Source organism: Pinus tabuliformis, chromosome 6 (genome assembly GCF_031772625.1).
Source record: "Pinus tabuliformis cultivar Carrire ecotype Pingquan chromosome 6, CPIR1, whole genome shotgun sequence".
Taxonomy (NCBI): Eukaryota; Viridiplantae; Streptophyta; class Pinopsida; order Pinales; family Pinaceae; genus Pinus; species Pinus tabuliformis.
The window spans coordinates 72,177,447-72,205,104 of NC_142292.1; the positions used below are offsets into that span (position 1 = coordinate 72,177,447).

A 27,658-nucleotide genomic window follows, 5' to 3' on the forward strand; every position below is an offset into this window, starting at 1 on the left:
CTCTTAGAAAATTTGTTGATTACCTCCATATAAGAAGTGATATTACCACTCCCACTTAGATAGGCAGTGACATTCGACTTCTATAGGTTACAATCCTTGTGTTTGTTGCCAAGACTAAGGCACCACACACCAATTTGCAAAATCTTCTCATGAAGATTACATCAACCTATTTTGACTCATTGAGATGACAATCCTCACAAGGCTTGGAACATTCCCCACCCTAGGGGTAATCCATATTCTTCCATCTTTGAACTTGATCATCACTAATTCAATAACTAAAATATTTTTGTTGAAATTATCACCCAAGGACACTTCTAAAATTTCCTCATAATCCACAAACCATTCTCTATGGAATGTCTTGCGAAAAGAGGGGCCCAAGTGTACAAATCAATCTTATTGTTCCTTGCTAAAAGCATAATAACATGAGGAAGTCAAGTAAATGTTCGCAAATTCTTCCTCACCTTTGGAAATCACGATTGTAGATTTTTTTTGTTATTCTTTGGAAACTTTGTACAACTTGCATTCCTTTTTAGTGTGACTCGTTTGATGGAACTTCCAATACATGCTTTATTTCTTCTTCATTCCTCCATTAACAAACCTTCTTTCTAAATTAGGTCTACCACTCTCACTTGATCTTCTGTCTTTCAATTCTTTAGATCAACATCTTGAGAACATGGCTTGAACTCCATGGGTAAATTCCTCATCATCAAACAAACTATAGAGATAAATCATAGTGTGAGAGAGAAAACAAACATAGAGCATTCACCAATAAACACTATAGATTTGTTGGGTCATATAGCTAACTACAAGAAAATTTATAATGCAATAACTTATAATGCATTGCATGCCAATACAATCCTTCAAGAAGCTCTAAAATATTTTCATTAAATATCCAAGTCATCAATGTTATGAAACCAGCTCACAAAAAGATAGAAAAGATAGATCAACGCCTTAGAATTCAGCCTCTTCGAGGGGGCAACCTCCTTTACATTACATAAATGAACAATTCTTCGATGATACAAATGAAAAGACCTCCTTTCTATATATAGGAGTCTAAGGGGTCATAATATAATTAGAGCTGACATAACAATAATAATGTAAGGGCACAATAATAACAATAGTGGGCTTCTATGGGGCACAATAGTAACAATATGGGCGCTACATGGGTACATCAATATAATAAGGGGTTTGTACTAATAACAATAAGGGGTTACACTAGTAGTATAGGGGCCTAACATGCCTCTCTCCTTCAAAAAGTGTTGTCCTCAACGCTTGAGTAGTTCTTGATGCTTCTGTATAAAATTCTTGTCCTCCCAGGTGGAATCTTCAGTGGGTAAGTTCTTCTACTTGATGAGATACTCTGAAATTGATCGATTTCGTAGCTGTCGGATTCTTGTTTCTGTGACTGCTCCAGGTTCCAATATGACTTTTCCTTCTTCTTCAATTTCTGGCAATATTGTTTGAATTGAAATCTCTTGCAACTTTTGAATAAGTGGTCATACTTCTTCGTCCTTCTTCCATTCATCCATTGCTTCATTTATCCAATCTAGTTAGATAATAGAAATAGCACAAAACAATGCTTCCACATCCTCATCCTTTCTTGAGAGTGCATCTGCAACAAAATTTTGCTTCCATTTTCTATAGATGATGTCAAAGTCATAACCCAACATATTTGTGACACATTTTTTTCTAAAGATAATAGTTTTTCTAAAAAGTATTTAAGACTATCATGATCCATTTTTACTTTGAACTGTCTTCCCATTCGGTAAGGTCGCCATTTCTTAAGTGCATGTAGTATTGCCAACATTTCCTTTTCATAAATAGCTTGCTTGAGATGTAGCAGTAAAAATACCCAATCACCTACATCAAAACATTTTTCACTACGATGTTGATCTACCTGTTATTTCATTCGCTTTTGCACCAAAGTGGCGTTATCCTTTAAAATTTGGAGAACATGTTGTTGATGCTCGATGTGATCTTTCACTGCTTGAACCTTTTTCTTCTTGATATGTCCTTCTATCTTTAGAGTTTGAGGAATGGTAATTTCTTCCAATCCTTTACAAGATATGGTTGGATTCATTTCTTGATGCTCGATGTGATCTTTCACTTCTTGAACATTTTTCTTCTTGATATGTCCTTCTATCTTGATAGTTTGAGGAGTGGTAATTCTGACCAATGAATTACAAGATATGATTGGATTCATTTCTTCTTTCTTGATGTGATCTTTCACTTCTTGCACCTTTTTCTTCTTGATATGTCCTTCTCTCTTGAGAGTTTGAGGAGTGGTAATTCTTGCCAATGCTTTACAAGATATAGTCTGATTCATTTATTCTTTCTCTGGGGTTGGGTCCTGGCGTATATCCTCTTCTTTTGATGTTTCTTGATCCTTTTCTTCCTCCTCTTCATACTCTATATAAAATAATTTCTTCTCATCACACTTATGACCTTTAGTGCATTTGCTATCACAATTGTAACAAAGCCCTTTTTCTCTTTTTTCTTCCAATTGTTGTGGTGTAACGCTTGTAGGTTGTGGAAGGCTAGGAGAAACAACACTTCCATCTTTATAGTTGTGAGGGGTAGACTTCCTTGTTGCCATAATTTTACTTTCCACTATGTAACAAAGCCCTTTTACTCTTTCCAATTGTTGTGGTGTTGCTCTAAAGAAGGTGTTGCTCTTTGTATCCTCATAATGTGTTATCATTTCCTCCGTGAAAATTCACCACGTAACAAGTTGTTAACGAGAACAAAGTCCTTTATACCATAAAAATTGATCCGGTTCTAAATATGAAGATGCAATACATACCTTTTGTAACAGTGGTACACCATGCAGATCAAAATATTGCTCCATCTGAAGTATCCAATTTACCGGATCCTTGCCATCAAACTCCCTCATATCGCCTTTTTTTTATTTTAGCAACTCGATCTTGAATTGACTATAACTCTGTAATTTTAATTCTTCCAGTTCTAAAATTGTGACCTGTAGTAGCCTTCTGTGTCCTCTTTCCGATGCCACATGTTTGATCGAATTTAGATTCTTCAAGGCGAAGTTATGCACAATCTCCCAAGATGACCTGATTATAAACCTTTCCAAAAGAGTGAACTTGTAAGAAGTGCCATATGTCACTGTTTTGACCTTAGTATCTGAAAAATATACACAGGAAACTACAGTCCGTCCTCTTTCTGTATCTTCTTACGAAATTTCAATCTGATGCTCAAAACAAAAGTTATGACGATTTTCCCCAGGTCACTTGTTTGGAATGTAATTGAGAAGTCTGCAAAAAGACCAACTTCCTCATATCATATCTCTACAAATATAGCGTGAAAAGCTCTAAAATTCAGACCCAAGTTTCAGTGCGATTTTGTCTCAAATGGGGTTTTTTTTCCGCTTCTGAAACGTCGCAGAAAAAAAGTTATAGCGAAAATGCCACGATGACCTATTTGGAGCAGCGAAACCCTAGAATCCAAAGCTCTGATACCAAATGTTATGAAACCAACTCACAAAAAGATAGAAAAGATAGATCAACGCCTTGGAATTCAGTCTCTTCGAGGGGGCAACCTCCTTTACATTACATAAATGAACAATTCTTCGATGATACAAATGAAAAGACCTCATTTCTATGTATAGGAGTCTAAGGGGTCATAATATAATCAAAGCCAACATAACAATAATAATGTAAGTGCACAATAATAACAATAGTGGGCTTCTATGGGGCACAATAGTAACAATATGGGCACTACATGGGTACATCAATATAATAAGGGGGTTGTACTAATAACAATAAGGGGTTACACTAGTAGTATAGGGGTCTAACAATCAAACTTGTAATGTATTACATGCTAATAAAATGCTTTCATGAACTCCAATCCAAATATTTCGCTAACTCATATTTCACTTATCACATACATAAATTCACTCTACACCCATATAATGAAGAACCTTAAAGTCCGCATAATACAAACGTTGAACAACAAATCCATGTAATCAAAATCACTTGGTTGGAAAAGTGATGGGCATATTTTTCCAACAGTTTTGGTGATAAACATCACACATCTTACACTTGGTTGGAAAAGTGATCAGCGTATTTTTCCAACAAGTTTGGTGATAAGCATCACACATCTTACACTTGGCTGGAAAAGTGATGGGCATATTTTTCCAACAAGTTCGGTGATAAATATCACACATCTTATGTCCACCAAAATAAAATTGTAAAGTCAAAGTATGAGGAAAGTTAAAATTAGTATTAATCATCACATTTATTGACGAGCCTTATTTAAAGACTTTTAACTTTATTTGAAGAAAAAAATGCTAATAAACATATATTGGAAAAAAATTAATTAGTTTAATTAATTCTAAAATATATGTATAGTTAATCATTCTTTAATTAAAAAATAAACTAATTTAAATTAAATATAAAAAATATATAATTCTTTTTTATAAAAAACATAAATATTTACAACAATTATGAAAATTAAAATAAATAAATAAATAAATAAAACTATGAAAATATAAAAAATTATAACACTCGTTAATAATAAATAATTATTCTTATAAAAATATTAACATAAAAAATAAATAAAAAAAACTATGTAAATATAATTTTTTTTTTTCAGCATAAAAAAAAGCAATATATTTATATTATGTGGTCCAATATTCAAACAAAATACAAATAAAAAAACAAAATATAAATATAAAAAATTATAACACTCGTTAATAATAAATAATTATTCTTATAAAAATATTAACATAAAATATGTCCATATAAAAAGTAACAATGTTTTGAGAGTAAACAGAAGTCAACAAATTCACAATGAGATCTTAAATTTACCATTCCGTTTTTGAAAAAGTTCATTTAATTTTTTATACTTTTAAAAATTTATATACGATTAATATATTTTTTAATTAATTAAAAAAATAAATGAAATCTCAATATTTCGAAGTTTACCTTTTTATTAAAAAAAGCCAAATTAGTAAAATGTTTTTAAGAAAATAATTGAAAAAATTGTGTGTGTTTATATATATAGACATACTGTTTTGCACATCACAAAATCAAACTTATAAACACACCCTGCACATTAATGATTCACAGAAATGTCAAAAATTTGAAAAAAGATAGTTCCAGGATAAGCTGTAAAATCACGTGGAAATATATGGCAAGCAAGTTGTGTGTACGTTGTCTATTTCCTTTTACAGCAAAACGTGGGTCATTCAGTGGCGCAAGGAAATAATGTGGACTATTGTGTCATTGACAGTCATCGTGAAAAAAAAAACAATGAGAACTCCGACTATCCGAGAATCCCGGCACATCAATTATTCTGTACACAGAGTCAAATACGCAGGTATCTGGTTCCGCCTTTTGCCACCTTTAATTAACACAGATGCTTTCCCTTTGGAATTCTTTGTTTTGATAGAAAAAGTGTATATATATTCTCCAGGCCGTGTTCTCATTTATGATCTAATACAGGTCCAATCACTGGAAATAGTTTCCAATTGACCCTTTTCATTTATTTGTTGTAACTTCAACCCAAACAAAGCTGAACTCCTCCTCCAACTTTTTCAGTGATGTACAGCTAGCAACATTTCTGCTTCTGCCTTTGCTTCCTCTGCAGGTGTTGTATGGACAAAGTAAGATTCGTTCTTTGCAAATTAGACAATGTTGTTAGCTTTTTATGTGTATATGCGTCAGAGGCATTTTTGCTTTGTTGAATTAGTGACATTAAATGACAGTTCCTGGGTTGTATCTGTGCAGTTCTTCGCCTTAAAATACTGAGGCATGGATGTCCCAAAAGGTTTCTGTGCAAAATTATGGAGTTTGTTAGGCTTCTTGCCTTTCTTTGCCTTTCTGTTAGTAATTGGGATCATCAAAGGTAATTAGCCTGCCTCCTTGATTACTTCTTGTTCCTTTATTCAGGTCATTGATGCTTTAGTCTGGACTTCTACTGGAACAGAGCCATCTAACCTTGGTCTGATACGCACCTCGAGCTTTCTCAAGCTTGTGAAGTTTGGGCTGCATATCTCCAATCTTAGTATTTGATATGCCTAAAACCTATGTTTCACAACCTCAAGGTGCAATCTGTGTTAATGCACCCGATGCACTGGGTTAGATTCAATTGACTGCTACTCTGGCACGCGGGGATACGCACTAAGAATTGATGAATCACCCCTTCCCCACCAACTTTAGAATGCAACTGGCTTCTCTTAATGCGACAAGATTTCATACCATGGGTTCTTTTCTATATTATAAATTCTATATTGCAGTAATGGTTTCAACAAGTAATTATGAATCTTGATTATTGGATGAACAATGCTAATTCAGTGGTAGATTACGGAATTTAATGGCAATGCCATATTCTTGCAGCAATCATTTTCGGTCCAGTGGTATTCCTTATCATTTCAACTGGAAACTCAGCAATTATTGTCGGATTGTGGCCTATACACTTGATCTGGACCTCTTACTGTATTGCCAAGTACATATTGAAATCATCTTCATTAATTCATCCTACATTCATATATCTCTGCTGTTTAGTACATGTTTGTAATTTTAGGTACCCCAACCATGAAGTAATTCTTACTTACTCCAACTTTTTTTTAACACAGGGCCAAGCAACTAGGGCTGGGGTTGAAGGTGATTTTGCTTCTAGCCCTACCAGTGCTACTGATTCTGTGGATTGGAGTGGGTATTATTGGAAGCATTTTTGTTGGCATAGGCTATGGGATCTTAGCACCATTGATGGCAACATTTGAGGTCAATGGGGGAGGAAGAAAGAACGAATTCAAATACTGTTTTATTGTATGTTCTATTCTTGCAACCGATCTTTACGAGCAAAGTCCAATTTTAAGATGGAATCACTTTGATTACGTTTTTGCAATTTCCTTTGGAGTCAAATCTTGATTGCATAATTACATAATTAGATAATTTTTTTAGTCAGCTACAGATGCTTCTGAGCTTAACTAAAGAATAAACCTTGACACTTGTCCGGTGAAAAATAATAACATGTTTTTTGTTATTGATACTATTCTATATGTATATATTGTAGTTCAGAGGTTAACTTGCTTTTGTCATGCAGAGGGGGACATGGAGCACAATTCTAGGAAGCTGTACAGTGGTGCGAGACTTTAAAGATGTGTGCTACTATTCTTATTTTTTTGCTATGACAGACATTGACAACCTTCCACCAAAAGGCGGCAAGCCTTTAGATATTAAGTACATTACTAATTTGCAATTTTACTTTCCTTAAAATTCTATAATATTTATTATTGTTCTTTTCACTGTGATATAGATTTGAGATAAATCAGTGATTTAGAGCAATGCTATGTGCTTTTTGCTGATCGTGTATTATTATTTCTTGTGTATAACCTCCATCTTAATTGGTAGGAGAATTAAGGGAAAAGAAATGAGTTTATATCTTTCTCATTCTTATACATCACCATAGTTTTAGAACTTCAGAGTTTACTTCTCGTTCAGATAAAATCTTACATTCCAAAAACCACTGTTTTACTGGATAATTTTCATTACTTTATGCAAGAGATTTGTCACTATTACAGGCAAGGCAATCAAAACTATCCCCTGGTCTAACCTGTAATAATCAGTTCTATTTTTTTAATTGTTTTTTCATATTCTAGCAATTAAAGTACCTAGTAGATAACAGTCTCAAGTTTCAACAGAAGAGCCCTAGAAAAGCTTTGTAAATTTAGCTATAAAACCTGTTTCCAGCTCTACAGATGACAGAATTGCCTCTCAAATTTAGTGATATGATAAGCCTATCGAGCAGAAACTCTCTGCAGGGAATGTGAATGCAGCAAATAAAGTCCTGATAGCAGAAGCTGAAGCCAAAAAAATGAGATTAGTGCTCTCTAAGCAGGAGACTTGCCTTCATCGCTTAAACTTGCTTTTTGCTTCTGTCCTAAGTGAACTATGGTTATGGTCTTCCATGCATGGGTATTCAAGGCTTCTCAGAGCAACGAGTAGGCATGGCCTTGAGATGGCAGAGGCAACAAGAAATTACAAAGCAAAAGAAGCAATACTACCTCAAACAGCTGGCCCGTAAAACACAAGGAGAAGGTTTTGGATGAACAGTGTGTAGTGCTTACAATGGAGCAGCTAAGAAGGAAAATATTACCTATTGTGGCAAAGGAATAAGATGTTGATTTGGGGTAGCATCGGATGTGTGCTCTAGCCACGAAATTTGGTGGAGAGGTTGGGGCATATGAGATCTCCAATACTCAGAAAGGGTTTGGGCAGATTTTAAATAGATCAGGAGATATTAAAATAATTAATATTTTTAATGGAGTCCCTAAATCTAAACTTAGGGAAAATAAAATATTAATGTGTATTAATATGAATCTGTGTTAGAATGATCCAAAAGACATGGATCAAGCCAGATCTAATCTTAGCCATTGATTAGGGACTTAATCTTGGCTGCTGATATGTCAACAAGAAAAGTATAAGAGGAGGCTTGAGGGTCACTTGGAGAATACGCCAGAGTGATCAGTCATTCTATTCTCTAGAGGGGGGCTTGCTAAGAGAGATAGAAATAGTGATCCGGAGATGCAATTGAGGGGCATTTGAGTATAGAGAGATAGAGAGGCAGAGATAGTGTCGGGAGAGCAACGCCGTGGCCGAGGAGAGGGACGCAGAGCCAATCAGGGCCACGCAGAGGCTACCGGGAGCTGCGCAGAGCCTTAGAGAGGCCAGCGTTGCTGACGCAGAGGGCTAAAAGGTTGACGCAGGGCCTCCTAAGGCTGACGCAGACCCATTCAGGGTGACGCAGGGCCAGCACTGGGCAGAGAGGGGCTGATGCAGTCCAGAAAGGGCAGACGTTGGGGTTTCTGGGGTAGATTGGTGCTGAGGAGCTGTCAGAAGGATTATTCGGGGTTTCAGAAAGGAGATTTGTCTCAAACTGAGAGGTATTACTGCCAAGGAAATTCTCTGTTGGGTAGGCCAGTTTCGGGACCCAGTTTGTACTCTGATATTGCTTAATAAGAAAACCCTTAGATAGCTGCACTGGTTTTCCCACATTGGGTTTTTCCGAGGACATTGGTCCAAAAATAATGGTGTCATATGGTGTGATTGTTTCTGTTTCCTTCAGTTGTTGATCTGTAATATGTTGAGCATGCACTAGTGTTTATTTTCAGTATTTACATTGTAAATAACCTGTTAAGTAACATAACAAGTAGGTAGGAATAAATCATATAAAGTGCATGGAGGGTTTCTAACTAAGTAGACTTAGAAACTTCAACATGGTATCAGAGCGTGATTGCAGATCACAGGAGGACTGAGGACATCAGTCGAGTGGAGCAATAATAGCATAAAACAGCTGTCCCGAGGTGACAAAAGTTGTTTCTAGCATAGCAACAATAAGGGAAGGGCGACGCAGTGCTTGTGTCATCAAGGGTAAGCCGGGAAGAGGCAGCGTAGAGGCTAAGGAAGCCAAAGGGAGCCTCACGCAGAAGCTAGGAGGGCTGATGTAGTTGGCTGAGGAGGTCGGGTTGCTGGTGCCGGGATTGCACAGAGCCTAGGAGCTCTCGCCTTTAGGTTGTTAGGGTTTAGAAGGCCGCAGGAATATTGCGGAGTGGAGCTGGTGAGGTACTGTAGTCAGAACAGTACTTGACAGAGTAATGCCAGAGGAGTTGCTATCAAGGGTTTCTAGTCGAGGAACCCGGATTAGTGGTGCGGTTGCACAAGACGATCAAAGTAGGGGGCATCTCGACAGCGGCAGAAGGATTTCCAGGAGGGAAATCAGGACTTAGAGGGAGTCCAGAAGAGAACTTCCAGACGAGAAGTAGAGACTCAGAGGAGTCGAACAGAGAACTTCTAGGAGGGAAGTAGAGGAGCATCATGGCACTACACGGAGTAAGAGACCAGGATAGACTGGACGGAGCATCGAACTTCGCAGTCTGGAAGGCCAAAATCTTATCCGTACTTGACAGGAATCGTGTCAAGAACTTCGCCTTGAAGGTAATAGCTATCCCAGTCGACCCCAATGATAATGACAAGTACAAGGAGGCGATGGTGAGGGCCAAGAGCATTATCCTTGACGGGGTCAAGGATCATGTAGTACCACACATAGCCGAGAAGGAAACGACATTTGAGATGTGGGAGGCTCTCAAGAAGCTGTACCAACATACTTCTGTGTAGAGAAGAATGTTGCTTGAGAATCAGTTGAGGTCGTATCAAATGAAGAAGGGAGAACTGATTGACACCTTCCTTGGAGGACTGAATGAGATCCGAGATTAGTTGACTGTTATAGAGGCGACACCGGATCAAGAGCTGATGGTGAGGACAACCATGAATGTTGTTTTAGAAGACTGGGAGGTGTTTGTCTAGAGTATACTGGGCAGAGGGACTCTCCCACCTTGGGACGAGATGTGGACAGCTCTTCGCTAGAAATAAATCAGACGGTAGTCGAAGATGGGTAGCAGCAGCAAGGGGATCAAAGTCAAGTAGGAGGAGGAAGATGTGGCCCTAGCATCTAAGGGAAAGCAGGAGAAGCGGAAGAAGGATCTCTCCAAGATCAAGTGCTTCCATTGTGGGGAGCTGGATCATTATGCGACCTAGTGTCCAAGGAAGAAGAGTAAGGGAGAGTCTTCTGAGACTAAGGCAGCGTCATCACGGGCAGAGAAGGAAGTTTTGATAGACGATGACTGTGCCATGAGTGCACACGCACCACTTGAGTGGAAGTGGGGAGACATCTAGCTGTAGTCAGGCGGACTATAGGCGATGAGGGGCAGGATCCTTGAGGTACCCAACCTCTTGGATTAGACCTTGCTACAGGAGCCTCGAAGAGGAGTAGCAAGACTGGCTGAGTCGGGTAGAGATGGATGTGAATGGAGTGGCAGAGAGAGCTACAGTGCAGGAGTCCCGAGACAGTGCGAGGCTAGCAGGCTGCAACAGTGCGAGAGGCACAGGAGTGTTGCACCAGTGGAGGATGGCACAGAGAGATGTGCAATGGTGTGAGATGCAGGGAGTTGTTGCAGCAGCACAGAGGTTAGAGAGGGAGCACTTGTCAACGACAAAGGGAGCTTCAGCATCAGTGGGTGTCTCTAGCCCAACAGAGAGGTCATATTGGGAGATCAATTACTTACTTCTTAGTAACTGAGTTACAGTGCAGCAGTGGGTAACACGATGTAGCATGATGAGAGGAGGTGCAATGCGGATGCAGTGCTAGGAGAAAGGACCAACAATAACACAGATGTAGAGGGAGTTGTTGTACAGATGCAGCAGTGGCAGTGGCAGTGGCAGAACCATGGGCAGCAATACAGGATACAATAGTGCAGAGGATGGTGGGCAACATGCCTAGCATCAGCACAGGTACTGATGTCAGATGATCAAAGTAATACTCGGTGAGGAGTATTGCTAGAGCACAGTGCTCGCTAAGAGGGAGTGTTGATTTGGGGTAGCATCGGATGTGCTCTAGTCACGAAACTTGGTGGAGAGGTTGGGGCACATGAGATCTCCAATACCCAGAAAAGGTTTGGGCAGATTCTAAACAGATCAGGAGATATTAAAATAATTAATATTTTTAATGGAGTCCCTAAGTCTAAACTTAGGGAAAATAAAATATTAATGTGTATTAATATGAATCTGTGTTAGAATGGTCCAAAAGACATGGATCAAGCCAGATCTAATCTTAGTCGTTGATTAGGGACTTAATCTCGGTCGTTGATATGTCAACAGGAAAAGTATAAGAGGAGGCTTGAGGGTCACTTGGAGAATACACCAGAGTGATCAGTCATTCTATTCTCTAGAGCGGGGTTTGCTAAGAGAGATAGAATTAGTGATCGGGAGATGCAGCTGAGGGGCATTTGAGTACAGAGAGACAGAGAGGCAGAGATAGTGCCGGGAGAACAGCTTAATAGCCGGGGAGAGGGACGTAGAGCCATCCAGGGCTCATGCAAGGCCACGCAGAGGCTGCCGGTAACTGCGAGAGCCTCAGAGAGGCCAGCGTTGCTGACGCAGAGGGCTAGAAGGCTAACGCAGGGCTTCCTAAGGCTGACGCAGACCCATTCAGGGTGACATAGGGCCAGCACTGGGCAGAGAGGGGTTGACGCAGTCCAGAAAAGGCAGACGTTGGGGTTTCTGTGGCAGATTGGTGCTGAAGAGCTGCCGGAAGGATTATCCGGGATTTCAGCTGGGAGATTTGTCTCAAACTGAGAGGTATTACTGCCAAGGAAATTCTTTGTTGGGTAGGCTAGTTTTGGCACCCAGATTGTACTCTGATATTGCTTAATAAGAAAACCCTCAGTTAGCTGCACTGGTTTTCCCACATTGGGTTTTTCCAGGGACATTGGTCCAAAAATAATGATGTCATATGGTGTGATTGTTTCTGTTTCCTTCAGTTGTTGATCTATAATATGTTAAGCATGCACTAGTGTTTAGTTTTAGTATTTACATTGTAAATAATTTGTTAAGTAACATAACAAGTAGGTAGGAATAAATCAGATAAAGTGCATGGAAGGTTTCTAACTAAGTAGACTTAGAAACTTCAACATCAGAGATATCACAATGGTTCTAAAGATCTCGCCTGACCAACAACTCTTTACCATGAAGTTCATTCAGTTCCTTGGTTCCATTGTTGCATTGGGAGTACACTTGGACCATGTTACCCTACAGTTTCACATCAGTGTGGCCACATTTCTTTTCCATATTCTCGTGGCATCTGAGTTGATCTCATGCATATTTTGAGAATACATCTTATCCCAAAGTTCCATGTTCAGTTGTTCCTTCACGAGGATTGTTGTTATGTTTAATGATGAGTCAAAAGTAGCGACCATGTATCTCATGTATTTTTACTAGATCATGCTTGATAGTATATGTAAAGTGTTTTTTTCTTTTGACTTCAGTGGTTTCCCTAGACCCTTATAGTTTATTATGGTCCATCCTCTTTGTCCCGATTTTAAGCCTATTTTTTCCCTTATGTCTTGTTCTAGCCATCTCATTAGATCATTTATGGTCGAGGTGGGTGTGTAGGGGTCTTGGGGAGGATCTAATTGGACACATGACTTAGAGCTCCCCAAGGCTTTTTCATTTTACCCTTTTGTAAAAGTTATGCTATATGGTTGTAAAGGTTGTTATGTCTAGAAGCACACTTCCCATTTAGTCCAAGTATGGATTTATTTATGTATGTCAGACATTGGCCTAGGTGATTATTGCCTTAGCACATTTGGGTTATATGACATCTGTTTGGCACTTGAGATCACATGAAACGCCTCCATGAGGAGCCTCTACATGTTTTTATATACTTGGATCTTGGAGGTCCCTTCCTTAAAATCCTTGGATTATTTGAGATGGGTTTTCATGCATGATGCCTTGTTGGAGGATGCCCCATTACCTCCCATGGATGACTTCACTTACACCTATTTGGAGGCACACATCATCATTTTTCATGAGTCATCCACCTTGCCGAGGCTGTTAAAGCACATTCCTTGGATGTTGGACTTATTTTGCACCTCCTCTTCCTTGGAGATGACTATTGTCATGGATTGAAGAGTTGGTTATGCCTTGGACACCTCACCCATGGATTATTAGAGCACTTTTGGGGGAATTGTCCATCTATCCTGAGCCAAATGTGCCACACATTCCACTGGATGACCTTCCATGCTCGTTGTTTTCTCTTATGAAGGGGTTGATCTTGCTTGGAGGAGTTGTTGAGCTTATTTTCTGGATTGGAGGAGGAACATTGGATCCATTTGACCTCTCTTCTTCTTATTTTGGTGGAGGCATCCTCTCTACCAGGGGATTTCATTCGTCTGACATAACTACTTCATTGTTTATGCATTATCTAAACTTCTCCTTCTTAAGTAGTTAGAGGATGAGAGTTTTTTATGATATTCTACGCTAGATGTAACAGTTTTTCCTGAAGATAATATTACTGTATTAAGTGGATTGTTGTGCCTCAAACTCTATATAAGAGTCTCCCCTCATAGATTATTTTGTTGTTGTTGTAATACTCGAGATAATGTTTGTTGAATGTCAAGCATTGAGGCTATATTGAGTTCTTTTCAAGGTTTCCTTTTTGTGGCTGCACTATTTTGGTTCTTACAAATTGGATTTTCCTGTGTATTCCTTTAGATAAGCAAGGTTAGTGATTTGATCCATTGGAGAGAAAAATATACCACTTGGAAGGAGTTAAGTGTGGTAAAACCCTTTTTCTCCATTTTTAATCTTAGTCTTTGATAATTGATGGTTTGCTTTATATATCTTCGGAATTCTATTGTTACTGCCTAAATCCACACTTGGGTTATCATGGAGAAAATATTTAACTCCACTTGGTGTGGCCTTGGGGGCAAGTCTCAAGTTGAGCAGTTGTCGCTCAAATCTCAACTCCTCCATCTAGGCTAACTCCTAGCGAAGCCAAGGGGGGTGGACCCTATGAGACAAATAAATGACGGCTTGATTAAACTAAGAAAAGTAAATCAAGTTCGAGGAGTTAAAAGAAATTAGACAAGATACTATCCACCATCATCAAAATGAACCATAGCATATACTTCAAAGTATGTAAATGATTTCACAAATAAATCATTCATAAACCATAGATGTAACTGTGATAATTGAAGAAATTTCAACCCCCACTCCGGTTATCAGTTTTCCTTATCACTTCATACATTTAGTTTTAAATCCAAGCATGATAAAAATTCTAAAATCTGGAAATGATAATATTTTTCTGAAAACACAAATTTAGAGATTTCACAACTGCTGAAATTGCAAAAATAAAACACATCAAAATTATGACAGCCACATAGAAAATAACACAGTGATTTTTGGTCAATGTGACCCTAGAAAAACCCCCTACAACTCTTGGGGAAAACCAGTTTGAGAGCTTTTCTTTATTTTTGAAAATGCTTTTACAGAGACTGAAATACACAGTAAAAATTCCAGCAACCACAATTTACAACTTATCTCGATTTCTGCGCTTGAACTCCACCTCGAAAATCGTGTCAATCGGCAAACAACGAAAACAGAAATTTTTATAGCAATAAAACAGCATTAAATGCTGTATGGCTAGCCTTGAAAAATGTGCCCAAAACTTGTCCCTCTTCCTCGATTTCTGTGCCTTTCTCCTGTTGTATGGTTTTTCCTTGGTATGCGTGCCAATAAATGCTGTTGCCCAGATTTACTGAAATGTCTTCTTGCTGCTCTCCTTCACTTCCTCGCTGCTCAGAAATTTTCTCCTTGCTCTCTCTTCCCTTTCTCTCAAATGCTCATGAAAGAATGAATTGATCTTTTCCTCTTCCCTTTTCCCGTTATTCTCTCAAATAACTTTTGGGTTACCCTAAGATCTAATGGTTGAGATTCATTTAGATCTAGGGATGAGAATAAATGTGCATTTAATTCTCACTTTCTATTTTTTAACTCACCCACTTAAATAAAGACCCACTTAGCCTTTTATTTCCATAGTCACTTTTTCACTTTCGAATTCTTCATTCACTTTAATAAAGTCACCTTTAAATTAGAATGTAACTTTACTACTTAGAAAGTCACTTTTAAATTAGAATGTAACTTTACCACTTATAAAGTCACTTTTAAATTAAATTGACTTTACCACTTATAAAGTCACTTTAGGGGAAAAGTAAAAAATAAATTTGGACACCTAGGGAACCACTTGTCCTCTGGTACCCAACTTTTAACACTCCCTCTTATCGAGGAAAGTGTTCCTCACCGCTCCCATCTTGTCTCTGAAGTAGACATGCTTGCCTCGTGGTAAGGCTTTGGTGAAAATGTCCTCTACCTGCTCATTTGTGGAAATGTACTCAAGCTTGACAACTCCCTTTTGGACATAGTCTCTAATGAAGTGATACTTGATCTCAATATGCTTTGACCTGTCATGAAAAACTGGATTCTCCATGAGTTTTATGCAACTTTGGTTGTCACAGTAAATTATTGAAGGTCTCAATGCTTGACCAAATAGACCAAACAACACTTGTGAAGCCATATGGCCTCACAACTAGCCAAACTAGCAGCCATATACTCTGCCTCAGCTGAACTCAATGCAACTGACTGTTGTTTTCGACTGATCCACGACACAATTGCCGAACCCAACCCAAAACAACACCCAGAAGTACTCTAAAGCACAACTTGCCCAATCTGAATCTGTGTACCCTGCCAGTCTCACTCCATCACCTTGTCTATAATCCAGACCAAAATCCACTGTCCCCTGCAAGTAACGAAGAATGTGTTTTGCAGCCACCCAGTGCACTCTCCTGGGCTCACACATGAACTGACTCATAGTGTTAACTGCAAAACATATATTTGGTCGAGTGTTGACCAAATACATCAAACAACCAATCAACTGTCTATATAGAGTAGGATCCACCAACTCGGAATCAGAAGCGTGAAGCTTCTTCCAGTTAGTGATCATAGGTGTAGACATGGGTTTGCAGTCCTCCATGTGAAATCTGGTAAGAATATCCACAATGTACTTCCCTTGTCCCAAGAAGAAGTGCCCCTCCTCTTGCCACACCTCCAGTCCCAGAAAATAATGCATCAAGCCAATATCCTTCGTCTCAAACTCTGAAGCAAGATCTCTCTTGCAGCCCTCAACGAGTCTCTCTGCACCAGTGATGATCAAGTCATCAACATACAACACCAGAATGAGAGGCTCCTCACCCACCATAATGAAGTATAGGTTCGGATCAGCCTCACTCTTTGTGAAACCCAATTGCTGCAAGTATGTATCAATCCTAGAGTACCAAGCTATAGGAGCTTGCTTCAGGCCATAGAGTGCCTTTTTCAATCTGCATACATGGGACTCCTTCCCATGCACCTCAAAGCCCTGTTGTTGCTCAATATAAACCTCCTGAATGAAGCCATTGAGAAATGCGGTCTTTACATCCATCTGGTGGATCTTCCAACCCATCTCTACTACAATCGATATATTGGAGCAAATAGATGTATACTGAGCTACGGGAGCGAAGGTCTCCTCATAGTCAACTCCCTCTACCTGTGAGAACCCTCTCGCCACAAATCGAGCCTTGAACTTCTTGATGCTGCCATCTGCAACATGCTTTATCTTGTAGAGCCATCTGAAAGTAACCACTGATTTACCTTCAGGCCTCGACACTACCTCCCAAACATCGTTCTTCATAATAGAAGAATACTCCTCCATCATGGCCTCTCTCCAGACCTGCTGGTTGGCTGCCTCCTCATAACTAGAAGGCTCGGAGTCAACAATGCTTGTTACCAATGCCATGTAACTATAGAACCGCTCAAGTGGTTTACTCTCTCTAACCTGTCTCTTTGGCCCAGCAACTGATGTGGCCTCGCGAAAGGTATATTGAAGCCACTTTGGCTTCCTCTTCCCTAAGCATACTTCTCCCATCGAAGTGAAAGAATCCTCATCATTGTCAGAAGCCTGAACTCCTGAAAGCCTGCCAACTGACCTCATGCCTGAATATGTGCCTGTAGATGTTGAAGTACTGTGTGAACTATCCATTAGTGGACTACCCTGTGAATTGCTTTGTGGACTACCCTGCATGTTGCCCGAAGAACCACCTACCTAACTCTGAGAGCCACTGCTCACTGATGGACCTGACACTGTAATCAATATATCTCCTGATCCCTGACCACTGGATCCCTATGACTGACTCAACTGCTCCTGAGGGTCTGGTGACTCTGGATACTCTAACTCCTGTGACCTCCTGAAAGGTCTCTCATCTTCGAACTTCACATCCCGCCTAACAACCACTTTCCTTTGCACAGGAATATAAATTCGATAAGCTTTCAAGGTCTCGTTATAACCCACAAAGATTCCCTTATCTGTAGTGGGCTCTAGCTTGGTCCTATTCTCCTTGGGGACATAGGAATATGTAAGGCACCCAAAGATACGAAAGTGCCCAACATCAGGCTTCTTCCCAGAAAAGGCCTCCTCCAGAGTCACATTCCCCAAGGCATGATGTGGACTCTTGTTCTGCAAGTACACAACAGTGTTGCAGGCCTCTGACCACAAAAATAAAGGTAATCCCTGATCATGAAGCATGGCTTTGGCAGCCCTTGCAATGGGATCTGTTCTTCCTCTCTGCAACCCCATTCTATTGGGGGTTGTAAGGAACTATGAACTCCCTTCTAATGCCTGCCTCATCACAAAAATCAACAAATTCACCAAGGGTATACTCCCCTCCATTGTCTGACCTGAGGACCTTGATTTTCCTACCTGTCTAGGTCTCCACAAGAGCTTTGAACTCTTAAAACCACTTGAAGACCTCACTCTTGGTCTTTAAGAAATAAATCCAGGTCTTCCTGGAGTGGTCATCAATGAATAAAACATAGTACTTGTAGCCACTCAAGGATGCATGAGACATCCGATCACTCACATCGGTATGAATCAAGTCAAGAATCCCAGTCGCTTTGTTGTCACTGCTAGGAAAAGGGGATCTGGCAAACTTCCCCATAGCACATCCTCTACATACATCAAGGTGATCAGAACTGAAATCTGGCACACCAGTGGTGATCTCCCGCAATGTACTCAAGGCCCCATGATACATGTGCCCCATCCTGCGATGCCAAATCTCACACAACTTTGAACTGCTAGATCTGTTGTTGGTCTTATCTCGGGTGCTGCTACTCAATGCCATCAGGGGCTGGAATGAGAACTTGTAAACCTTGGCATGGCGCACACCAATCTCTCTAGCTGAAGAAGTTGGAGTTCCCCTAGGATATATAAGCACCTGCCCTCTCCTGAACAACACATCATACCCTCTATCCTGAAGTGCTGAGACGGATATCAGGTTCTTCTTCATTCCAGGCACATATAGAACATCTGACACTTTCAAGGGATTTTTGGGTTCCCTATCAAATGTCAATGTCCCCACACCGACTACTCTAATAATGTTGTCATCACCAAGTACTACCTCCATATCAGTATCGCCCTCTGAAAGCTCTGAGAATTACTCTCTGACTCCTGTCATGTGGCGGGAAGCGCCACTGTCAACATACCAAATGCTAGAAGATGCTCTGCTATTAGCAGGGAATGCACACTCCCTCTGAACCTGTATGGCAGGTGATTCTGCAGTAGTGGCCTCACAAGCTATGAACCCAAACTCCCGATCAAATCTCTCTGAGAAGCTCTCTATCTTTGCAAGAGCTACCATGGGTTTGTCTTTCCCTTTCTTGTTCTTCTTCTCTGGACACACAACAGCATAGTGTCCCAACTTTTGACAATTCCAACATTTGACTTTGGAATAGTCCTTCTCCTTGTTCTGCTGCTTGCCTTTACCTTTGCCTTTGCCTTTGCCTCCACTGTTGGAAGCTTGCTTCTTTGCTATGCCCTTCTTGCCTCTTGCTAACAATGCCACATTGTCATCCTCCACCTATTCGGTTGCCCCAAGATGGTTCTTTTTTATCTCATTCTGAATGCAATCATCCCATGACCTCTCCCAATTGGGAAGGTTTTCCCGTGCAACAATGCCATCCACAAGATTCTCCCAAGTCTTGGGAAGACCATTCAAAGCAATTCTCACTAACTCATTGCGTGCAATAATCTCATCTACGGCTACCAACTCATCTCTCACTGAAGTGATCTTTGTGAGGTATGTTGTAGCATTGTTAGTCTTAGCCATTTTAATGGCCTTCAGTTTCTCATTTAGGACCATTTTTCTGTTTTCATTTGAGCTCTGGTAAAGATTGGTCAAGGTTGTCCACATCTCATGTGCATAAGTCTTTCCTCTCACATGAGGAATGAGATGATCTTTGATTCCTTCCAGAATCAATCTTTTTGTTAAACTCTGCCAATTGTACAGGGTCAGAAGGTACTACTACTGGGTTCTGTGTGGTATTTACCATAATGCCCCAGACTTTTGCTTCCTCAAAGGTGCTCTGGATTCTCTCCTTCCATGCACTGTAGTTGTTCTGCCCATCCAATCTGTCTTCAACTCTCAAACCCAAAGACATATTTCACTGTCCTACCAAACTTAAATTTTCAAATCTGTGGTAAAGGTTTTTGTTTTCTGTGTAAAAATCAACTTGCTTTAATTTTCACTTTGTTGTCCCAAACTGCACTTTTCAGCCAACCAAGCTCTGATACCATGAAGAAATTTCAATCCCCACTCCAGTTATCAGTTTTCCTTATCACTCCATGCATTTAGTTTTAAATCCAAGCATGATAAAAATTCTAAAATCTGGAAATGATAATATTTTTCTGAAAACACAAATTTAGAGATTTCACAATTGTTGAAATTGCAGAAATAAAACGTAGCAAAATTATGACAACCCCACACAGAAAATAACACAGTGATTTTTGGTCAATGTGACCCTGGAAAAACCCTCTACAACTCTTGGGGAAAACCAGTTTGAGAGCTTTTTTTTATTTCTGAAAATGCTTTTACAGAGAAACTGAAATACACAGTAAAAATTCCAGCAACCACAAATTACAACTTATCTCGATTTCCGTGCTTGAACTCCACCTCAAATATTGTGCCAATCAGCAAACAGCCAAAACATAATTTTTTACTGCAATAAAACAACATTAAATTCTGTACGGCCAGCGTCGAAAAATGTGCCCAGAACTTGTTGTCCCTATTCCTCGATTTTTGTGCCTTTCTCCTACTGTACGGTTTTTCCTTGGTACGAATGCCAATAAATGTTGCTGCCTAGATTTGCTGAAATGTCTTCTTGCTGCTCTCCTTCACTTCCTCACTGCTCAGAAATTTTCTCCTTGCTCTCTCTTCTCTTTCTCTCAAATGCTCATGAAAGAATGAATTGATCTTTTCCTCTTCTCTTCTCCTTTTATTCTCTAAATGACCTTTTGGGTTACCCTAAGATCTAATGACTGAGATTCATTTAGATCTAGAGATGAGAATAAATGTGCAATGTGCATTTAATTCTCACTTTCTATTTTTTAACTCACCCACTTAAATAAAGACCCACTTAGCCTTTTATTTCCATAGTCACTTTTTCACTTTCTAATTCTTCATTCACTTTAATAAAGTCACTTTTAAATTAGAATGTAACTTTACCACTTATAAAATCACTTTTAAATTAGAATGTAACTTTATCACTTATAGAAGTCACTTTTAAATTAGAATGTAACTTTACCACTTATGAAGTCACTTTAGGAAAAAAGTAAAAATAAATTTGGACACTTTTCCCTAGGCCAAAGATCAAAGCCTTAGGGAACCACTTGTCCTCTGGTACCCAAATTTTAACAATAAACAAATGAATGAAGTACTTGATAAGCAAAAGATATGAACAGTGAGACCAATTCCAAGAGAGTGATTGCAAAAGTAGATGCTTGAAATAAAGTACTTGAAAATGTAAAATGCTGGGAAGTAAAGTACTTGAAAAATAAAGTGCCTGAAAATGTAAATGTAATTGAACTTGAAATGAAATGCCCAAATGTAAATAGACTTGAAATGTAAAGAGGCAATAAGATATTTATCAAGTACAAGATGTTGAAAATGAAATGTGATGGAGTGTACTTGGTTGATTTTAGATTAAGGTTATATTTTTACTTGGATTTAAGTTAATTTTGTATATATGTGCACAACATGCCAAGTGATTGCAAAACTTACAACTAACCTAAGATAAGCTTTCTTTAGGCCTTTTCCTCTTTGGGTTAAGGAGAGCCGCAAAGAGATCCAAAAGGAGGAAGCTAAGGCTTTATGCACTTCATTGATTTCATGAGTCAGCCTGTCACAAGGAGATCCAACATTGGGTAACCCAATCTGATTTCACAAGTCGACGTTTACTGATTTCCCCCAATCTCAGAATAAGAAGACGTAGAATAGAAAGGGTTCATTAATCTACTTCAACCAGCAAGCTGTTGGAACTTGCTGGAGGTTTGTTACTCTTTGCAAGAAAATGAAATCTAACTAATAACAAGAAATGAAATCTAGCTCTAAGGCAAAAAAAAATTACAAATAGTCTAATCATAGAATAAGAAAATAAATTTATCTATATTGCAATTAGACTATTCAAATGAAAAGAAAGTAAACTCAAACTAGATTTGCATGTGTGATTATTATACCGTAGGTTAATTTTAAATCCAACCACAAAAGGAAACCAAAAAATGGACAACCACAAGCAGATCCCCAAATGGGAAGGAGGGATGCTTAGGGGGGAATCCCCTAGCTCCCAAAAATGGTTACAATGTTTGATGAGATCCCTTGTCAATAAAGGGATCAAAATCAAGAGAAGAAGAACTCCCTAGTGAAATAAGGGATAAATAAATGATTGAAGGAGTTACAATAGATTCCCTTGAAATCGAAGGGATCAAGGAGCTCTTGAAGAAGTTATAATGGTGAATTTATTGTTTTTTACAAGGTAGGAGGTTATAGGTCTTCTTTGGAAGCTCCAAATCTTCAAATTTCATGAAAATCTGCCAGCATCTCCCCTTGCAAATCCTTGGGCCTGCTAAAAACCAACAAGCAAGTTAGCTTAGAATGTGATTAAAAATAGATTAAAACACTCTAAAATTACTAGCATGTGTTAGCCTAAAATACCAAGTAAAACTTCTATGATTAGAGCTAAGTTCCTACTCTATTTAGCCAAGGAAAGACCAAGGAAACTTGGTCTTTTCTTAGCTAAATCTACTGCTGTTAGGAAAGCAGTTCAAATTAAAGCCTTAGATGCTATATGTAACAATGTAAAGCATAAAAAGTAACCAAGAAGCTTTGATATTCAAATGAGGAAGGAAAAAAGAGAATTGGGGATTCTTGGAGCCCTTTTCAGATCCTTTTTGAATCCCTTTGGAGATCGTTTGTTGTGGCGGTGTTGTCACTCAAATTGTACAGGCACCATGACAATGCTCAAGGCGGGGGCGGTCACTCTAATCTTCGTCCACTCCATTCTAGTTGTCTCCGAACAACAGGGTATGGGGGGTAGTCCCTATGGAATGTGATGAAGGAAAACAAGTTGGAAGCCAACTTGTTTGAGAGACACAGATGAGTGGCCTAGCCACTTGGTTGAATTTAAGCAAGGTTATTGATTTGATTAGATTTTAAAGTATGAGACTAGTGCCTTAATGGAGTCACAAGTTCTTGCTTATAGTAAATTGGAACCAAATGACGGATGGACACCCGCTGCTTGAGATGATTGACCAACTTAAATGATATGCAAATCCTATGACTTAAGTGTGATCCAGTGATTTTGGTTATTTTTACTTATATGCCTAATCTAAATGTAACCTTCCCTTAACTATTTTGAAGCTGGGCTCCAAGATAGGTTGTGGGAAGGAGGCCAATAGGAAGCAGGCTAGGGCCTGATTAACAATACCTTCTGTTATGCTCCTATCGCCCGATGTCTCCAGCGTTGCAAAGATTGTGGCTCTGACGGCTGCAAGGTTACCGTGTTAACCACCGAAGAGTTGTCGAGGCCCCTCAAACTAAGTGAGAAGGGTTGCCCTATGTTTCTATGCAATCTAAATTTAGTATGCTAAATGCAATATGATGAGCAAAATTTATTTTGGATTAAGATTGTGTAAGTTACTTAAGTACCTTTTGTGAATTAGCTTTAAAGCAAGAGTACTCAACAATATTTAGATACAATCTTAAGAAAGATAAATGTTGAATGGTACAAGTGTAAACTTCAACAATATTCCACAAGCAAATCAACTTATCTATCAATGATTATTAACACAATATATTATTCCAAAAATTAAAAGCCCAAGTCAACTCTATTTATCAACAAGATTAAACTCAGATTTTGAGTGCAAAGTTAGACAACCTTTGAAACCAAGATTAGATAAGCCAATTTCAGGTTTATGACAATTTATATCAGCAATAATACTTCAGAAAATTTAGACTTTATCAATGTTATGACAACAGTGAAGAGACCACTTCAAATGATGAGATTTGTCCAACACATAAAACATAAAAAAATTCAATGACCAACAAATGTAAAATTAGCTTGTTTAGACCACCTTATGATGATCTATTCAATGATAATTTCAGATCTGATGTTTAATTTACAGTAGTAAACAACCACATATCAGCGAGCTAAAGATGCCAAAGATAGATGGCCAATATGCCCAAAAATAGTAAAAATGAACTGAAACTTGAAAATTTCAATTTTTAGGGCTTTTACAGGGTGTGATTCAGTGAATTTCATAACTGATATATTTATTACAGTGGTGAATTAATCACCGACCAGCAAAGCTAGTGACACTGAAGATGATGCCCACAATGCCTAAAAATAGTAAAAATTTGTCGGAAAATTCAAATTCAAATTTTTTGACCTTAATTAAAAATGTGTTTCAGGAATATTCAGATCTGAATTTTGCATTAAATTCCAGCAAGCTTTAAAGTTAAATCCAGGCCAAATTCAAGATGTCCAAGTGGCAAAAACTTGTGAAAATTTAGATTTTACAATTCTAAGAGATTTTGACCATTTAACATGTGATTTTAGGGCCTAAAGATTACTGATTTGACTGTTATAATAAAACTGAAGTAAGACAACGGTTTAGAGACCAAACCCTAGGCCCAAGGCCTTGAAGATCCCATAGTTGAAATTTGTTGAAATTTTGAGACCAAGTTGCCGCTTTAAAGATATGAATTTTGAGACCTTAAGCCTACAAAATCGCCAAGTATTTAGTGCCAAAACTTCAGATCTAGGGTTTCAGATCAAGCTAGGGCAAGATAAGCCAAGAAAAGGGGAAACAAGGCTGAAGAAAATGAATTTTCGGGGGGGACAAAAGGGCTAGAATGATAGATTGGGGCTCAAGGATGAAGGAAATGGCCACAAAGATCCAACACTATGCCTAATGAGGCTAGCGTAGGGGATAGGGAGGCCTAGGGCCTAAAGGTCCTGAAGGGGAGCCGCAAGCCCTTAGAGGGTTGTGACAAAGGGAAGAGAGGAGAGGAGGTTGAGAGGAGAGGGAGTGGAGGAGGACGGAGGGAGAGGAGGCCGAAGGGAGCTGGACAGGGGGTTGAGGAGGGGATGAAGGGCCTACGACAGGCCTAGGAGGGCCGAAGAGGAGGCCGCAAGGCCTTTTGGGCTTGCGGCTAGGGAGAAGAAGGGAGGTCGCAACCCTTAAGGGTCACGACCAGCCTTAGGAAGGTTGACACAGGAGGCCAGAGAGGTGACGTTGGGGGTTTGGAGGAGAAAACCGGGGCTAGGAGCCCTAAAAACCTTGAAACCCTTGCTCAAAATTTGTTATGCTTCAACTCTTTGATTTTCTGAAAATTCTTTCGTGGAAACCCTGCAAAAAATTCCAAGAGACTAGATCTTACCCTCAAGGGCCTAGATCTAGCTCTTCTTCCAGTTGACTCCTTGATCTAACTTGCAAAAATAAAATTACAACACCCAAACCACAAATATATACAAAATAAATCTAAAAAAACCCCAACCCAAGTTAGAAAAAATAATTTACAATTAAATTTACAAAATTATTTACAAATTATACAAAGGTTTTTTAGATAGATTTTGAGAAAATAATTTTTATAATATTTTTTCCTTCAAAAAATGGCTCAAACACTTCAAAAAATTTATTTTCACTACAACCCTAATGAAGATTCAATCCACCATATAAAAAGTAGAGATCCAAGCAAAGTAACACTTGACACAGTCTGTGAACTTGAAGACCAAGGATCGAGTACTTACAAACACTATGTATTATCTCAAAATAATAATATAAAACATCACATAGGAAGCCCGTAGTCAATACATACCACAAATCAACGAACAGAAACACCTCAAGTTGCATCCCAAAGTCTTTTATTATGGTAGAAAAAATAGTTCCCAACGGGACAATAATTTACAAAATGCTTCAACAACACTTCTAGCCAAAGATCAAGATGACTAGAGACCCAACTGAGTCTAATTTATAGATGAATCCTCCAAATGGAAAATAATGGCTAGTTTCTTTGATCCTTGTCAAAATAATCTTGGCTGTTGATAAACACTTCAAGATCTTTTAATCTTGGCCCTTGATTTTTTATTTTTATTTTTGAGGAATTTTTGAATTTATCATTTAATTCCATTTTAATTAGCTCAAAATTAATTATTTTGAGCTAATTTCTGTGAAAACCGAATTCTATTGCAGCAACTGGTGTCATTTCTTCTATTTGTTAATTTTGATTAAAAAAATTATTTGTTGTGTGCTATGGAAAATATCGAAACAAATACACTGCAACCTTCACAAAACAAATACTGTGGAAGAAATAAAAACACTGGAAGAAATAGATGCACACACACAATATGACACCATTATTTTTGGACTAAGTCCTCGGAAAAACCGGTTAGCAGTTGAGGGTTTTAATACTATCTAGTAGTGAAAATATGAGTACAATCTATGGATGCTTAAACTGGTTATCCAAACAGAGGAAATTTGGAAAAATTAACTAGTGAGGAAAATTCCTCACTCCACAAGCGATCCAAAACTGACCTTAGCTTGAAACTGAGCCGTCCCTTGCTACCTCTGCACAGTCTCTGATACCATGTTGAAGTCTCTAAGTCTACTTAGTTAGAAACCCTCCATGCACTTTATCTGATTTATTCCTACCTACTTGTTATGTTACTTAACAAGTTATTTACAATGTAAATACTGAAAATAAACACTAGTGCATGCTCAACATATTACAGATCAGCAACTAAAAGAAACAAGAATAAACATACCACATGACACCATTATTTTTGGACTAATGTCCCCGGAAAAACCTAATGTGGGAAAACTGTAGTAGCTATCTGATGGTTTTCTTATTAAGCAATATTAAAGTACAATCTGGGTGCCGAAATTGGCCTACCCAACAGAGAATTTCCTTAGCAGTAATACCTGTCGGTTTCTGACAAATCTACTGGCTGAAACCCCGGATAATCCTTCCCGCAGCTACTCAGCACCAATCTTCCCCAGAAACCCCAACGTCTGCCCAATTTGGATTGCGTCAGCCTCTCCTAGCCCAGCGCTAGCATTGCGTCAGCCTATCTTGGCCTGCGTCAGCCCCAGAAGGCCCTGTGTCATCTCTCTGAGCCTCTGCGTCAGCTACCCTGGCCTCTTTGGTGCTCTGCGCAACACTTAGCTGGCTCTGCGTGAGCACTAGTTGCTCCTGCGTCTCTCTCTGGCTGCTTTGCTACTACCTCGACACTATCTTTGCCTCTTTGTCTCTCTGTACTCAATGCCCCTCAGCTGCTCTCCCGATCACTAATTCTATCTCTCTTAGCAAACCCTGCTCTAGAGAATAGAATTATTGATCACTCTAGTGTATTCTCCAAGTGACCCTTAAGCCCCCTCTTATACTTTTCCTGTTGACATCTCAATGGCCGAGATTAAGTCCCTAATCAACAGCTAAGATTAGATCTGGCTTGATCCATGTCTTTTGGACCATTCTAACACAGATTCATATTAATACACATTAATATTTCATTTTCCCCAAGTTTAGACTTAGGGACTCCATTAAAAATATTAATTATTTTAATATCTCATGATCCGTTTAGAATTTGCCCAAACCCTTTCTGTGTATTGGAGATCTCATGTGCCCCAACCTCTCCACCAAATTTCATGGCTAGAGCACATTTGATGCTACCCCAAATCAACACCCTCTAGCTCGGAACTCCATCACTTCTCACTGTCTTGTCAGTTGCTGTTTGGGAAACTGATTTTCCCGACCTCTAGAACCTCTACCTAGCTTTTGGCATAGAGTCTCAACTTCTCCCTAGAAAAACGGAAATCACCTCTAGAGGACTTTGTGTTGCCTCTCTGCAATGTACTCATCAGAACTGGAAAAGCTTCCTCT

At 39.0% G+C, this 27,658-nt stretch overlaps 1 protein-coding gene across 2 annotated transcripts in view; it reads left to right on the forward strand.

Annotated features, from left to right (window-relative positions):
* Window positions 1-5,200: 5,200 nt before the first annotated feature.
* LOC149257302 (putative membrane protein At3g27390) overlaps window positions 5,201-27,658 on the forward strand; it is a 271,304-nt gene continuing 248,846 nt past the window's right edge. Inside the window, exons 1-6 of one of the 2 annotated variants that reach the window (XM_089413919.1) lie at window positions 5,201-5,337; window positions 5,463-5,623; window positions 5,748-5,865; window positions 6,357-6,465; window positions 6,596-6,788; window positions 7,066-7,202. In XM_089413919.1, the coding sequence (XP_089270045.1) occupies window positions 5,772-5,865; window positions 6,357-6,465; window positions 6,596-6,788; window positions 7,066-7,202 (533 nt within the window). In that variant the 5' untranslated portion in view covers window positions 5,201-5,337; window positions 5,463-5,623; window positions 5,748-5,771. The remainder of the gene's footprint in view (window positions 5,338-5,462; window positions 5,624-5,747; window positions 5,866-6,356; window positions 6,466-6,595; window positions 6,789-7,065; window positions 7,203-27,658) is intronic. The other variant, XM_089413922.1, reaches the window with a different exon arrangement.